This window comes from Barbus barbus (assembly GCF_936440315.1).
Source record: "Barbus barbus genome assembly, chromosome: 25".
NCBI classification, from domain to species: Eukaryota; Metazoa; Chordata; class Actinopteri; order Cypriniformes; family Cyprinidae; genus Barbus; species Barbus barbus.
The window spans coordinates 17,308,077-17,325,506 of NC_136753.1; the positions used below are offsets into that span (position 1 = coordinate 17,308,077).

General features: G+C 37.2%; 1 protein-coding gene across 1 annotated transcript in view; it reads right to left on the reverse strand.

The window, feature by feature from the left end:
* Positions 1 to 17,430, reverse strand: part of LOC306844472 (inactive tyrosine-protein kinase transmembrane receptor ROR1-like) — a gene marked incomplete at its 3' end in the record, with an annotated part of 118,783 nt that overhangs the window by 10,777 nt on the left and 90,576 nt on the right. The window contains exons 3-4 of the mRNA XM_079376629.1: positions 15,819 to 16,106; positions 14,139 to 14,175 (exon numbers count right to left, since the gene is read on the reverse strand). Of these exons, the coding sequence (XP_079232755.1) occupies positions 14,139 to 14,175; positions 15,819 to 16,106 (325 nt within the window). The remainder of the gene's footprint in view (positions 1 to 14,138; positions 14,176 to 15,818; positions 16,107 to 17,430) is intronic.

Sequence of the window (17,430 nt, forward strand, 5' to 3'; positions counted from 1 at the left end):
CTTTTTAGCCACTCTCCCTCCTTCTCCATCCATTAAGGAGTCAAAAACACCTCCTTAAGATGTTTCCTACACTTTTTTTTCTCTTGTGCCATATGTTGCTCCACTTAAAAATGAGTTAAGCAGCAGAAATGTTGATCAGCATGGACAGTGAGATACTCTGTTTGGAATCTCAAAGTCATGCTGTGCCGAAATGTGATTTTGAAATAAGTAGATCTGATTGCTGATGACTGATTTTATGAACAGATATTTCCATTTATTCCATTTTAAGATCAAGAGACTCACTGGCCTACATTAAGAAAACTAATTGTAGATAAGCTCACTTGAAGGGCTCCCAAGTCCTTAAAGTAGAGTAAAACTAGTCAGCGTGATATCATCAGTCTGTCCACTGAGGGACTTTTGGTACTTTAGAAAAAAACTGTACACTACAAAGATTGGTTACTGACGTACACATGGAAAACTGGATTTATCTTTATGAAATGCTTATAAATGAAAAAAGGACTGGAAAAGACAAGTAATGGAAATGCACTGAATCCTGTACATTTATAATAAAACTATTAAAATAAACTTTAAAAATAATAATTTGACCAAAAATGAAAATCTGAGATCTAAGAGGTGAGTTTGTTTCTTCTTCAGAACAGATTTGGAGAAATTTAGTTGAAATTTACTCTCATTACATCAGTTGCTCACCAATTGAACCTCTGCAGTGAATGGGTGCCGTTAGCATGAGAGTTTGAACTTTTTAAACTTAAAATGCCTGAAAAATCTAGCTTTCTGCTTCACAAAACATTAATCGGTGGATTACTTGTGAATTATTGTGATGTTTTTATCAGCTGTTTGGAAAACAAACTCATTTACATCTTGGAATGCCTGAGGGTGAGTAAATGTTCAGCAAATTAAATTTTTTGGGTGAATTATTCCATTAAGTCTAAATCTAAAGGAGACTAAAGGAGTGTAATAATGTTGAAAATTCACGTTTAGTTGAAATAACCCACTGCCCTCTATCTACTTGTATATGAGAAGCATGCTATATTTTTGAAAGATTTATCCCTAAACATGCAAAGACTGTTGACTGTTGTTCCATGACTAAAGGATCCCTCCTAAAGTCTTGTGTTAGATCACCTCTCTTTAATATTTTATGGGCTCAATGGTGATGCATGTACTTAGAGTTTCTGATCCCATCCAAATTCATGTCATATTTTATGTGCTCATATAAAATTATTGCATGCACCTCTGGAGTCTCTAACACTCAATATTTTCATCTCAGATACTTTGAGTACCATGAAAGCAACAATGATCAACGATATCACTTCTTAGTGACTGTGAGCCTGCCATTTCATGCACTATGAATGTTAATGTCCATATTATCAGTGCTGTTGTGATGAAACACTTTCCAAAACATCTTAACTTTGTTGTTACTGAAAGTATGAGGGCATTCCAGAGTAGAGAAGACGGGCAGACTGCCTGAAACTGTAAAATAGACTGTTTCATTGGCTATGTATCTGCGCACACACACAATCTTTGAGGTTTTTTAAAACTCTTCTGTATGCCAGATGTAAGACACATAAAATCTTGTATAATGGGGACTAAACTTAAGACCTTGAGAAGGATTTTTGAAAAAGAGAGGATACAAGTCAGGTTTACTCTTCAGCTAATGTTTGACCCAGGTCAATGGCAGTATATTTAACAATGGGGGGAATATGGGTAACAGTGGACTGGTTTGTCCATGAAACAGGGGGGGCCTGTGGCCCGTGACTGCATCTCGGGAGGAAGGGAAACACAGCAACCAAGGGACTCTCATTAGGAGCCACGAAGAAAAAGAGGAAAGAGTCCTCATGTTACACTACTACAATAGCAGCCTCTATTACAGAAGCAAAGGACACAGCCCTGTGACCCCTGAGATCTCCCAGAAAGAGAAAAACAGGGCATGCAAACTATAGTCAAAGACTAGGCACATGATCTGAGCAGAGATTTAAAAAAAAAAAATCGAAATGCTTGTCTTGACAACGTATTAATGTAAAGAAGCCAGTCATATGAAATTAATGCAAGTTGACAAAAATGCCTTTTTTCAATAATAATAATAAAGTTAATATTTGTAAATGTAAACACTTGAACTTGAAACTTTAATATTATTGACATTGTTTAACAATATGACATTATTTTATTATTTAATGATTAATAATTAGCAATATAAGAGAAAAAGAGAAAACTACTGAAAATAAAATTACTTAAAAACTTATCAATTTACAATAATATTATTATAAGAACAACGAAAGTTATCCTTATCTGCAATAATAAAAAGGAAAAAAGGGGGAAAACACTTAAACTATTCTTATTTTTGAAAAACATATTTAGGTCCAAGCCATTGTTTTATTTATTTATTTATTTAAATATTTAACTTAAATAGTATGTGCTCAAATAAATGACATAGTTTTTCTCTGTGGCATCAAAATTTAGCATCAAGAATCATGAAATTATATAACTGGTATTTATTTATTTAATATTTACCTTAAATAGTATGTGCTCAAATACATGACATTTTTTTTTGGTATCAAAATTGAGCATCAAGAGTCGTGAAATGTCACTGGTATTTTGTTGGTTTCCTGACAGCTCTATATCCATCAGAAGTCTGATTAGATGTGCAATTGAAACTATGATCTGTGCTTTGGGAACCCAAAAGATTACCCACCCCTTCTCTTCACTCCGCACTCCATCTGACCACATCACATCCCCTGAGAGCAACGCTGAGCCTCGGGCTCCGATTTCTCAATTTAAAGGTCCACGTCCACTGGGTGCAACTGCTCTCGCTGAAACAAATAATCTGGAGTTTGGCTGTACGGGTGTATTAAAACCCCCACAGATGATTTGCTTATACAATGTGCAGTTGAGTGATTTACCAAACAAAAGAGGGCAGAAAGGTCAAGCTGTTAGGAGCACATTAGGACGAGAGGTGACAACGTACATGGAGAAAAAAATAGTCCACGTTTGTTTTTCTATTCACTGAACCACAATGTGTACTGATCATTTAATAACAAACAGAACTGACCAGCTGAGGTGTCACAAAACAAGTAATTAGGTGGAGTATACAAAGAGTGAATTGTGTCAGCTGATAGCATTGTTTATTTGCACAAGCTTGTCTGTATTGTGTCTGGATCCGAAACACTAAAGGAATTATGCTAACTAGGTAACGGTGCAAACACACCCACAAAATTAGTGCTAAACACAATTTACATGCCGTAATTCTCCATCGTGTGCTGATTCTGAGAACTTAGTTGTAAAGAATATAGCAGGCTATGGCAATATTTATCAAAATTAATGAGTTACTTCCATCATGATCAATATAAAATTTGCAAACACTCTTAAATAAAATTCTTTTTACAACATTATTTCCATGGGTGACAATAGCACAACTATTAATTTACAATATTTTTTAATTAAATCTAAAAATTTAATTGCATTTGCACAGACTTTAATTAAAAGAAATAGTTCAAACCAAAATAAAACTTAACTGAAAATGTGCTCACTCTCAGGCCATCCCAGATGTAGATGAGCTTGTTTCTTCATCAGAACAGATTTGCTGAAATTTAGCATTACATCACTTGCACACCAATAGATCCTCTAAGGCGGATGGGTGCCGTCAGAATGTGAGTTCAAACAGCTGATAAAAACGTCACAATAATCCACAAGTAATCCACATAACCATTTCAATTCATGTCTTGTGAAGTGAAAAGCTGCTTGTTTTAAATAAATAAATAAATAAATCATTAAGGCATTTTAACTTTAAACCATCACTTCTGGCAAAATATCAGTCCATAATAACCAGTAAAAAAGTAATTCCCACATCACATCAACATTCACCAACATACTTGTTCAAAACTGTGTTGGACTGTTTTTGCTTTAAACAGTGCTTGATCTGTGCCTATTTCTCTCCTGATTCAGACGAGACAACGTTTTTATCATAGAAAGCAATAAGATGGGCGACTTACATTTTAGAGGAAAGCAATGGTTTGAAGTTAAAAACTTCCAAATTTTTAAAATCATGTTTATCATGCAAAACGCTGTTTTTCACATCACAAGGCATTAACTGATGGACTGGAGTCATGCTTTTATCACCTGTTTGGACTCTCATTCTGACGGCACCCATTCACTCCAGAGGATCCATTGGTGAACAAATGATGCAATGCTAAATTTCTCAAAATCTGATCTGGTGAAGAAGCAAACTCATCTACATCTTGGATGGCCTGAGAGTGAGTACATTTTCAGCAAATATTCACTTTTTGGGTGAACTATTCCTTTAAATTCCATTAAGTTACGGTAAGTACTCAATTTAAGTACTTAAATGGTCAATCTGCGGTGCAATAAGACAGGGTTTTTGCTGAAGAGGCACAACTCTGATTTCACACTCGGTGTGTGTGTAAGTGTTGTGTGGGTGTGTATGCATCTGCTTGTGTGAAAGTTATAAAACTGAATCCTGACACCACTGTTATTTACTTCATATGTTATTGCGCGCTACGTGAATCTACATTCGTCTGCCAAAAAAGCGCCTGAAGTTCATGCTGTAATCAATGCTGGCTCAAAGAATTGGCACAGCACCACTAAACTGACAACATGACTCATATAATCACTAAGCAGAGTCAAGAACAATCTTTATCCAAGAAAGCTTCTTCACCCTGTTTTGATATGTGCTTGCGATTTGTCACACCTTATGATTTACAAAGCCAAAGTGTATAGATCATAATGCAAACACGGCTGTTTAAATGACAAGAACATGCATGTTTAACGCAGCCGCTGTGTTTTTATAGAGAGTGGGGAACCTTGAGTAATTATGCATTACTCACAGCTTACTTCCAGGTGTAGGAAAACATAGAAACTCCACATAAGTCGTGGAATATCAATAAATAAGCTCACTGTACACAACTGTCTCTGCTTTCCTTAAGCATGACCTATTTATCTCTGTCCATATCAACAGAACAAATCATTATACATTATATATATCATTAAACTATCTTCACTAAGACATTATTTCATAACTTTAGCATATCCAAAGCTGTAAAAAGCATTAAAACCGAAAGGAACTTGTGCTGCAGGTAAAGGGTTATCCATTTGAGAGGGGCTCTGGGAATAAAGTTCATGCTCTCCCAATAAAAGTAAATTTACTGGCCCCATGTACCTCTAAAAGTAATGGGAATAAGACATTACTTATTCCCTCAGTTAAAAGAAGAGAGAAAGAAAGAGTCTCTGAGCTTTCATTCATATTTACAGTTGTGTATCCAAACGTACGTCTGCTGTAGCTCAAATGGAAAGAAATCAGAAGGCTTTGGCTGCCAGACTTTGTTCATGGAAAAACTTGAGGAGAGGGTGCAGGGCAGAGAGTCAATAGAAAAAGGAAAGGCTGAAGACGGTGAGAGAGAGGGAGACTGGGGATAATCTGAATACATAATATATTATAAAAGTATACAATACCCTAAATCCCTAGTTCAAAATGCCTAATTTATTCATTCAGAGGTAGACAATATGATAAAACTATAATTGTATTCTTTGATAAGCATTTTTTTTTTTTACTTTTGAGAGGTGTTAAAATAATTATTACACACATAAACACATTGTTAAATTTATCTCTCATAGATATAAATGTATACCACAGTCCAAAAAATAAACTCCAAATTATACTTTTAAAAGTTGTGAGAAATTATAGAATAGTTTAAAACCAACCTCCACATACCCTTGCTATGGTTAACTGAAATGCAAATATTTTTGTCTGTGATGACCTAATATCAGCTGGCATATATTAACGGACCATTAAAATAAAGATAAACAGGCTGTCTATGGCAGGGCAGTGTGGTCTGCTGATGTAATTGAGTGGTAGAGGTTAATATGGCGTCATATGGGGTGCTGTGGAGGTATGCTGACCCACACCGCTTGCCCTGAGACTGGAAAAGAAGTTCTGACGAAAGGTCAGGATCAAGTTTCAGACTGCACCTCCGCCATAGAGCATACCAGGTCAAAGGTCGTATACCAAGAGACTCATATTAAAGCTCCAATCTTCAGTCAATCAACACTTAGTTAAAAGAGCCCCATAACAAGCTAGAGATTTAGATCTTGACCGAGACTGTATCTGCTTGCATGGTGAGCTTGTTTTCTGCAGTTATTATAACCTATTTTGAAGCTACAAAAACAAGTGCATCTTTGGTCAGGTTAGCAGATAAATTGCACACAATGCAATAAATGTTGAGCAAAAATGTTGTGGGAAAAAAGCATTAACACTAAATATATTAAAGTGGGGATCATAAAATCCTATTTATATTTAACAGACTGTACAGTATATATACATATATGGAAGCCCATTTTAGCATCACAATAAAAAATTAAACCGCTAATTCAAAGTTAAATGTTACAAAATAGGAAATAAAGTCTTACTAATTAGTAAGATCAAGCCTTTCTTAGCACCTATAGATTTGGAGAATCTTGTTCATGTTTTTATTTTTTCTCGATTAGATTATTGCAACTCACTTTATTATGGTACTCAAAGAAAACTTTTAGACCGATTACAAATGGTTCAGAATTCAGCCACAAGACTACTGACAGGTACTCGGAAGTATGACCACATTACCCCTGTGCTGAGATCGCTGCATTGGTTACCAGTACCTTACAGAATACATTAAGATTTTAATTTTTGTCTTTAAATCCCTGCATGGTATAGCCCCTCCATACATTGCTGATCTTATTCAGGTTCAAGAGTCAAACAGATCACTATGATCTAATGGACAAAATCTCCTTCATGTTCCTCGATCAAAATTAAAGTTCAGAGGTGACCACACATTTGCGGTAGCTGCTCCAAGGCTTTGGAACAGTTTGCCAGTGTTTTTGCAACAGTTATCATCTCTAAATGTATTTAAGAAGCAGTTAAAAAAACTTTTTTTTCCACTAGCCTTTGATCAGGGATGAGTGCTGAGATATTGTCACTGTAGGTACCCTTTTGGGTTTGTCTTGAATGTTGTGATGTTTTTTCATGGTTATTTATTATTGTTTTTATTTTCTTCTATTGATCTTATTGTACAGCACTGTGGTCAACTTAGTTGTTTTATTAGGTGCTTTATAAATAAAGTTGGAGTTGGACTTGGAGAAAGTCACACAGTGAGATATAAAGTCACAAAGGTTAGATATAAAATCACAATCGTATGATTTAAAGTCAACATAAGGAATCAAGTCGCAATTATGTATTAAAAAATGCAATTGAATAAGTGAATAAGTGAAGTGACATTCAGCCAAGTATGGTGACCCATACTCGGAATTCGTGCTCTGCATTTAACCCATCCATCGTGCACACACACAGCAGTGAACACACACACACCGTGAACACACACCCGGAGCAGTGGGCAGCCATTTATGCTGCGGCGCCCGGGGAGCAGTTGGGGGTTCGGTGCCTTGCTCAAGGGCACCTCAGTCGTGGTATTGAGGGTGGAGAGAGCGCTGGACATTCACTCCCCCCACCTACAATCCCTGCCGGCCCGAGACTCGAACCCGCAACCTTTGGATTACGAGTCCAACTCTCTGACCATTAGGCCACGACTGCCACAATCAATTGTGAGATATAGGCCCGGTTTCACAGACGGGGCTTAGCTTAAACCAGGACTAGGCCTTAGTTAAATTAAGATATTTAAGCAGCTTTTATAAAAATGCCTTAGAAGAAAACGTTACAGGTGTGCATCTTGAGACGGAACAATGGCACTGACATATTTTAAGATATGTAAGAGCAAGATATTTTCAGTTGAGACCATTCAAACAAACATTTTAGTCTGGGACTAGCTTAAGCCTGGTCTGTGAAACCGGGTGATAAAGTTCCAGTTACAGACAAATTAAGCCGCATTTGTGAGATAAGAAGTCACAATTACAAGAAATAAAGTTGTAATTATGAGAAACAATGTCACAATTTAGAAAAAGTCAGAATAATGAGAAACAAGGTCAGATCTGACCAGAGGTGATACATGACCTTAAAAGTTTGAGAACTATTTTTAAAAAATAAAGTCACATTTGCAATATTTTTGTACTCTGATGTGGAAAACTGACTTCCATAGATATATAGTGACCAGTTCTAAGGGTAATATGTCCCATTAGTTTAAAAATGTCTGTTATGAAAAAAAACAAAAAAAAACAAAAAGAAAGCCCATGAACTTGCAGTAAATTTGAGCTGCTTTTACAAGCTCTGTAACTCAATGTGCCAACTCAAAGCACTATACAAACAAGCTGCTACTTACTTTCATAACTTTACAATTAAATTACTGTCCATAACAACACACCACAGTGACACAGTTCTGAATGAACGAATACATCTTCAAAAGCTTTAAGAATCAAATATATCACATCAAGGCTTTAACATCAATCAAATACAGAGCAGAAGTTACAGGGGGCCCTTTGTTAAAACGGAAAGCTTTCTAAAACTGAAGCACTTGAATAGCTCTCAGAAGTATTATTGTAGTCGTTACTCAAAAGCAGTACGGGGCACCATTAGGATGTGCTCCTTCAGACAATGCTGAGGCTTCTGGGATAACTCCAGCCCCGTACCCCAATAGCCCAGCCTTGAGCGAACAATGGTCTGGAGTTTAAGATCAGTTCGATCCACCATTCTGCAGGCCAGTTAAAACCGCAATCGTAAAAAAGCTGAGTATCTCCTTTTTAAATGTAATTTTATTTGAGAAAAAGTTTCCCTTTCAAACAGCTGGGAAAACTTTAACAGGCTTGACAAGCCAGTGATGGTAGTATTAATCTTTTCAAACAGGGAAAAAGGGGATTTTATAAACAACCTTGAAGAAATGTGGGGCCGTATACGGTTCAAACTCCTGCTATTAAAGAATTCTGCTGACGTTTCATGGGAGACCAGCAGCACAACTGCATTGTGTACATTAAGCTGTCTCGTCATGCTAAAAACACAGTAAAGAAAAGATGTCTATTTACAGTACATGAATTATATTTTGATAAAGATAACCTTAGCAGCTCCTCCAGTAGGATTAATGTGCATCACTTTCAACTGAAAGTCAAACAGTTGATTATAAAAGATGCTAGTGATGGCAGACAAACAGCTAAAAATGAGAATCAGAAATGGCAGAAACTGTAGTAGGGCTGTCATTTTCAAGGCCTGCAACTGAAAAAGACCCAAAAATGTATTCTTGCAGCTTCATAACATTATGGTTAAACTAATGATATCACATGGACTATTTTAACGATATCCTTACTACCTTTCTGGGGCTTGAACAGGTAGTTGCGTTGCTGTCTATGCAGTGTCAGAAAGCTCTCGGATTTCATCAAAAATATCTTAATTTGTGTTCCAAAGATGAACGACGGTCTTATGGGTTTGGAAAGACATGAGGATACAGAATTTTCATTTTTGGGTGAACTATCCCTTTAAGTTCAAATGTTTGAGAAGTACTGTTCTAGGAAATACCAGTAAATCCTAAGCTATGAAAGAGCAACCATCAATTTTTTTTGTGGGATGCTTCAATGAAGCACAGGAAATGTTGGTTGATGAGTCATTTATCTCCCTTAAAAGTCTGTTCTTGCTTAATAAATTCGTCCTACTGTGCTTCCTAAAAACACTCCAGCATCAACGAGTGAGAAAATGAGTGAAAAAGGTGTGATGCTGAGACCTCCCTCCCCTACAGGATGGCTGACATTTGGGCCAGAACAACAGTGACCATTGTTTCTTCTTTTTAAGGTTCATGCCCATTCCTCATCCATGGTGTTCGATTACCTTTCCAGGTGGTCCCCATAAAAAAAGCAATGTCAAAAGTGAGGGGCAGTGAAAAGGGGGAAGAATACATATTGCATTTATTAAAAAGTCTATGAATAAGGTCTTCAGTGTGAGCAATCATGACGTGCAGCTGTGGTGAGCATCTGAGACGTGCTAGACACAACAGGGGTATGTAGACGCTGCCCCTACCTGCTGTTTTGAGACCAGCTCACCTTATTCAAGCCCTTCCGCTTACAAAAGATAAAGCAGAGTTAACCTCACATCCACCCTCATCAAAAACAACCACCGGTGTCATAAAGGGCTCATTGGACTCCATTATGGTCAAATTCTTAAAGGGATAGTTCACCCAAAAATGAAAATTCTGTCATCATTTACTCATCATCATGCCATTCAAGACCTGTATGACTTTCTTTCCTCTGTGGAACATGGAAGAGGATATTTTGAAATATGTTTAAACAGTTTTTATTCATTGCATGAAAGTCACTGTGGTCAAAGTCACAATTTTGAGATATAAATGTATAACTACAGAAAAAAGCCATACACATGAGACATTAAATCACAATTATGAGAAATAAAGTCACAATTGTGAGAAGTTGCATTGCATTTACAAAAAAAGTTCAAATTTAAAGTCAAAGTTGTGAGATTTAAAGTCGCAATTTAAAAAAACGCTATGTACGATATGTCACAATTATGAGAAATAAAATAAGTTGCATTTATGGAATAATAAAATTATTTTTTATAAAAAGTAAAAATTGTGAGAATGTAGCAATTACAGAAAGCCAAAATTGTAAAAAGTATAAAGTTGTAATTACATAAAAATTAAGTTGCAATTACAAGAAATAAAGTTGCATTTGTGAGACATGAAGCTGCAAATATGAGAAATAAAGCCACAATTATAAGATATACAGTGCCTATAGAAAGTCTTCATACCCCTTCATTTTTTTCACATTTTGTTATGTTGTGTTATTATGTCAAACTGCTTTAAATGACTTTTTTTCCCCACATAAATCTACACCCCACTCACCATAATGACAAAGTAAAATCCAGATTTATCACAACTTTGCAAATTTATTAAAAAGGAAACACTTGCACAAGTCTTCATACCTTTAACTCAAAACATAGTTAAAGCACTTTGGCAACAATTACAGCCTCAGGACTTTTGGGGTATGATGCAACAAGCTTTGCACATCCGCATTTGTTTTATTTTTTTTGCCATTCTTCTCTCTAGATCATCTCAAGCTCTGTCAGGTTGGCTGGGGACCATCGGTGGACAGCCATTTATAGGTTTCTCCAAAGCTGTCTGATTGTTTCCAAGTCCCAGATCTGGCTGGGCCACTCGAGGACGTTGTCCCTTAGTCGTCCCTAAGTCACTCCTGGATTGTCTTGGCTGTGTACGTAGGGTGACTGTCATGTTGGAAGGTGAACCTTCAGCCCAGTCTGAGGTTCTGAACGCTCTGAACCAGGTTTTCATTAAGGATATCTCTGTATTTAGCTGCATTCAGCTTTCTGTCTTCTCTGATCACTTCCCCTGTCCCTGCCGCTGAAAAACACTCCCACTGTATGATGCCGCCACCATGCTTCACTGTTGGGATGGTATTATGGAGGTGATAAGCGGTGCTTGGTTTCCCTCAGACATGAATAAGGAATTGAGGTTCATCAGACCAGAGAATCTTTTTTTTTTTCATACTCAGAGTTATTTGGGTGCATTTTTAAAATTCCAATCAGGGTTTCATGGGTTTCCAATCATGCATCTTTACTGAGGAGAAGCTTGAGTTTGGTCACTTTGCCATCAAGCCCAGATTGGTGGAGTGTTGCAGTGATGTTTGTCCTTCTGTAAGGACATATAAGATCATGGAGCTCAACCAGAGTGACCATCAGTGTCTTGATCACCTCTCTAACCAAGACCCTTCTCCTTCGATTGCTCATTTTGGTCAGGAGGCTAGATCTAGAAAAGTCCTGATTGTTTTAAACTTCATCCATTAAGGACTATGCAGGCCAAATGATCCTGTGAACCTTCAACACAGCAGAATTTGTTTTTGTAGTCTTCCCCAGATCTGTCTCAACACAATCCTGTCTCTCAGCTCTGCAGGCCATTCCTTTGACCTCATAGTTTTTGCTCTGAAATCCATTTCAGCTATTAAACTTTATATAGACTTGCGTGTGTGCCTTTCCAAATCATGTACAATCAGCTGAATTTGCCACAGGTTAACTCCAGTCGGAGTATAGAAACATCTCAAAGACGATCCAGTGAAACTGGAATGCTCCTGAGCTAAATTTCAAGTGTCAAAGCAAAGGGTATGAAGACTTGTGCAATGTAATTTTTTCAGCGTTTCCTTTTTAATAAATTTGTCAACAAAAACAAGCTTCCATACTGTTAATCTATGAACGTATCACCTCATTCTTTCTTTTTTGTGTCTCATCCCTTTTACCCTGCCTATTCATTGACCTTTTGCTCTTTAGACATCAATACCACTCCCCACTTTCGCTCATATTTCCTCTCTTCCCCACTAAAAGGCCAGTTTAAGACCAGCTGTGGCCAGTTCAGCTCTCAGTCTATGCACTGACACCAGGCTGGCAAACACACCTCTGCTCTGGAGTTCATTAAAGGAAAAGTTTCATTAGAATCCCAGCCACAACACCTCACAAGGTACATCCTCTCCCTACACTCTCTTTACCAGGTACCGCTCACCAAGACAAGGTTGACACTTCGATTCTTATCCGGAATAAAGAAGGCACATAAAGGAGAAGAGCGTAAAGGAAAACAGACAGAATACTGACCCTTTTCCTCTTGATGGAAGCTGACATGATGACTTTCTTTGATGATGACACTAATGGTTACCAACAGGCCAACATATGGCTCAAAGTGATCTCTGTGCACCTCAGTGCAATGACGGCAGCTAGTCCAAAACGAGCCGTGCTGTCGTCTGTATGAGGCTTAGAGGCACACAGATGGGTTTGTGGACTTTAATCAATATTAATGTGATTTGGAGCGCGGCCAGTCACGTCAAACGGTCAGGGGTTCAGTCTTTGATTTGGATGGAGACTATTCACAAAGCTTAGAAATTAAATCTGCACCACTTTGAGATTTGCATCAGTACTGTAAATAAATGACACGTGACTGTTTACTTCTAACAGTGGGTCAACTTGCTACATAATATGAGAAGATGCTAGTGAGGACAAAAACTATAGCACTAAATTGAAAGTATTACCGGGATCTAAAAAAAAACATACAATAAACATATGCCATCATAAATCTATGCTCCCATGCTAAGTGGCTGCAACAGGAGTGTTGAAGCCTGCAGCATGGAAATATGGTAAGATTAAAAGAGAAACATGAAGGCAGTGTATTAATGTACTGTCTGTAATCTGAGTGGGTTGAAACAGAAACATGTGGTGAGGCCGGTTGTACATTTTAACACAAACAGGTGCTGGCTGATTTTAATGAAGTTAGACATACAAATACTGCAGTTCTTAAAGCCTTAAACAAGACACATGCAAGCAACATGGACGACATCTTCATTTGTCTTCGCTAACCTAGAATTGACCTGCTGAAGTTTCTTGAAGGCTCACCGTAAAGCTATAAATCAGAAATGTAAAGAACAGTCTTCAATTACAACATCTTTCACTGTAAATCTCAATTTATCTAAATTCCAATAAAACTTTAATTTGACAACAGCGAAAATAAATTAGACTGAATGCTGAAATGCAGTGATTATAGTTTGTCAACACTTTATAATTTTTAAATATTTAATAATAATTAAATAATATTTAATTTAATAATAAAATATATTATTCAATTATAAATTATACATTTTAAAAAATTGTAATTATATAAAAGAGTAATTTTGCTAAATATTTTTTACAATTTAATATAAATGTTTTCTATATTAATATATTTTAATATGTAACTGATTTCTGTGATAGCAAAACTAAATCCCCAGTAGGCATTATCCTTCAGAAATAATATTATGATTTGTGATATGTTGATTTGGTGTTCATTTCTTGTCATTAGTGTGCAGCTTAATATTTTTGTGGAAACTGGGATACAAGCTTTAGAGGATGTTTTGAAGAATTGAAAGTACAAAAGAACAGCATTTATTTAAAATATAATTTTTTGTAGCAATGAAAAAAGATCAAGTCACTTTTGATCAATTTAATTCAGCCTTGTTGAACATATTTAATCTTACAGACAAGAGCATGCATTCCTTTCTGTGCAGGTCTATCACATCTACTCACTCTCATCTAAAATGGAAAAGCTTTACCCAGACAAATCTTGAAGGAGCAATTAAATAATTTGCTTATGCAAGTTTTTTCGACTTTTGCTCTACTATATTTAATGACAGATAATGGAGGATTTTAGATGGGTATGGCACAGAGGAAAGGAAAATGGACTTACGGTGAAGGCCTTCCAGGCAGAGGGGTGGGAGCCGGATCTGGAAGAAAGAGAGAGTGGGGATTTTTAACAAAATGTTAGGCACAAATTGCCCACAAAGAAGCACAACACATGCAACCAATACGGCTGCTTGGCATGGAATAGAGAATAACTACAGTGACCTCATCAGACCTACACAGTTTCTCTGCCATTCAGGGCATCAGGGCATTTCAAGGGTCGTCATTCCAAATGGAGGGACCACTGCTTTGCAACAGGTCAAAAATTATATGGGGTGTGTACTACTTGGAAATTATTTCTCCTAGATAACAAATACATTATTTTACGAGAGTATGAAATTTTTACTGAATTCTACTGCTACTTAGATTTTTCAACAGAGAAAGACTGGCATATCAACTATTTTAGTTCATACAGCTAAAGTCAATGGGGTCCAAACAACACCAACAAAAACCCAAAGTGTGTCCAAAATCACATACTGAGTAGGTACTACATTTGATGAGGAATGAACATCATAACCAGTAAACAGTATGTTCAACATAGCATAGATGTAGTATGTATAAAATTTTGGACATATTACATCCTTTGGATTTGTCATGTGACTTATGGCCTCGTGAGACAGTAAAGTGTGCATTAGATGGACACTTTGGAATGTTATGTAATGTAAATGCTACTCATTTTTCATATTGTTTATAACCCTACTATATAGCAGGGAAGTAGGCATAATAGTAGAAGTAGACACAGGGACAGAGATATTTTCCAAAATATGTTCTTTTATGTCCCACTGAAGAAAGAAAGTCATACAGGTTTGTAACAACATGAGTGAGTAAACAGTGATAATTTGCTTTTCTGGGTGAACTGTCTTTCCCTTAATAGGGTTAGTTCACCCAAAAATGAAAATTATGTCATTAATTACTCACCGTCATGTCGTTCCAAACCTGTAAGACCTTTGTTCATCTTCGGAACACAAATTAAGATATTTTTGATTAAATCTGAGAGCTCTCTGACCTTGCATAGACAGCAAAGCAACTGACACGTTCAAGGTCCAGAAAGGTAGTAAAGACATGGTTAAAATAGTCCATGTGACATCAGTGGTTCAACCTTAATTTTATGAAGCTAAGAAAATACTTTTTGTGTGCAAAGAAAACAAAAATAAGGACTTTATTCAACAATTTCTTCTCTTCTGTCTTTGATGTGCATTCACGAGAGTACCATGACACATGCGCACAAAAAGTATGTTCATAGCTTTATAAAATTATGGTTGAACCACTGATGTCACATTAAATATTTTAATGTCCTTACAGCCTTTCTGGGCCTTCAACATGTCAGTTGCATTGCTGTCTATGCAGGGCCAGAAAGCTCTCAGATTTTTTGGGTGAACTATCACTTTAAGGCTGGTTCATACCACCAGCAACAGGGTTAACTCAATCCAGCAAATGTTGGAATTTGGTTTTCTGGTATTTGTTGCATTTGTTTTTACAAAGTAATTTTCAGAGAAACACCTGAGACAAAGTTGATACTTTCAAAAACATAAGTGAGAACCCCCTAATGTCTCCTGAACTAGCAAAGGTGACACTCTGCGATGGGATGTGTTTAAACATACAGACCTAAGGAAGTTTTTCTGTAATGCATCATTGGACACCTGATTATGAAATCAGTAAGATATTGTTAAATTCCAAAAACACTCACCAAACTTAACAAACAGGATTCCTGTGGTAGATACTGTGAAATAGGTGTTGGTAGCCACACACTGAAAGTAGCCTGTGTCTGTGGTGTCCAGGTTTCGGATTCTCAGACGGGAGCCGTACGGAGTGGGCCGGTAAGAGACACGCCGTGGTTCCTGGACCACAGGGGCATCGTTTTTAAGCCAGCGGACTGTGGGTGGTGGATTCCCTGAAACGTGGCAATATAACTCAGCTGTCTGTCCGAGGGAGGTAGTGATGTTATTCATCGGAGCATCCAGCCTTAGAAAGTGATCTGAAAGGACAAGGAAGAAAAGTTACTGAAAATGTTGACTAAAGCTAACTTACTCATATTACCCAAAAGGAATAGGGTTAAAAAAAATCAAACAGAATGAGGGTGAGCAATAATGACAGAACTAATCCTTTAAACCGCCATTATTTGACATGTAGTAAGTCAAAAGTTTTTCCGAGAGGGTTTTTCTGAGAGTGTTTGTATGTATTTGTAACTATATACGAGCATACAATGTGCAACAAACCTCTAAGCTGCCGGTTAGGAATTCTTTACATGATATTTAGCGGTTGCCACTAGGTGGTAAATCATTAGTTTGTCTCATTGGGCTGAATATTGCCAGAGGGGACGGCAAAACCTCTTGAAGCTTCTGGAAACTTCTGTCTCCAGAAAATCTGTCTTGCCAGGCCTACAGCTAACTTTGATAAGTGGCCAGCAAAAACATGACAACCCCCAATATTTCATGAGTGGTGGGAGGGAAATAAAAGTGCTTGCAGTGAGCTCAGCAGATCTGACCCATTCTGGTCTGAGTAAGGCCATAGAGGGGAACGTTCAAATCTATGGGAAAGTTACACAGACTGCATGTTGAAACTCTTTGTGGTGAAGGACCTCAACCAGAATTAGGGTATGAGTGGATATGCAATGGTATGTGTGTATTTGCAAAACAATGTGATCTTGTCAGTATTAGTAACGTGTGGTTTTAGCACAAATGCATTTTCATACATTTGAATAGATGCTGAAACGTTACAGTCCAAAATTAACATCCAAACCAAATATTGTGATAGAACACACACATATACAGTATTTCACAGAAGTGAGTACACCCCTCAAATTTTTGTAAATATTTTATTATATCTTTTCATGTGACAACACTGAAGAAATGACACTTTGCTACAATGTAACGTAGTAGAGTGTACAGCTTGTATAACAGTGTAAATTCGCTGTCCCCTCAAAATAACTCCACACACAGCCATTAATGTCTAAACCGCTGGCCACAAAAGTGAGTACATCCCTAAGTGAAAATGTCCAATATTATTATATATAATATTTTGTGTGGCCACCATTATTTTCCAGCACTGCCTTAACCCTCTTGGGCATGGAGTTCACCAGAGCTTCACAGGTTGCCACTGGAGTCCTCTTCGACTCCTCCATGACAACATCACGGAGCTGGTGGATGTTAGAGACCCCACAGATGCTCAATAGGGTTTAGGTCTGGAGACATGTTTGGCCAGTCCATCACCTTTACCCTCAGCTTCTTTAGCAAGGCAGTGGTCGTCTTGGAGGTGTGTTTGGGGTCGTTATCATGTTGGAATACTGCCCTGTGGCCCAG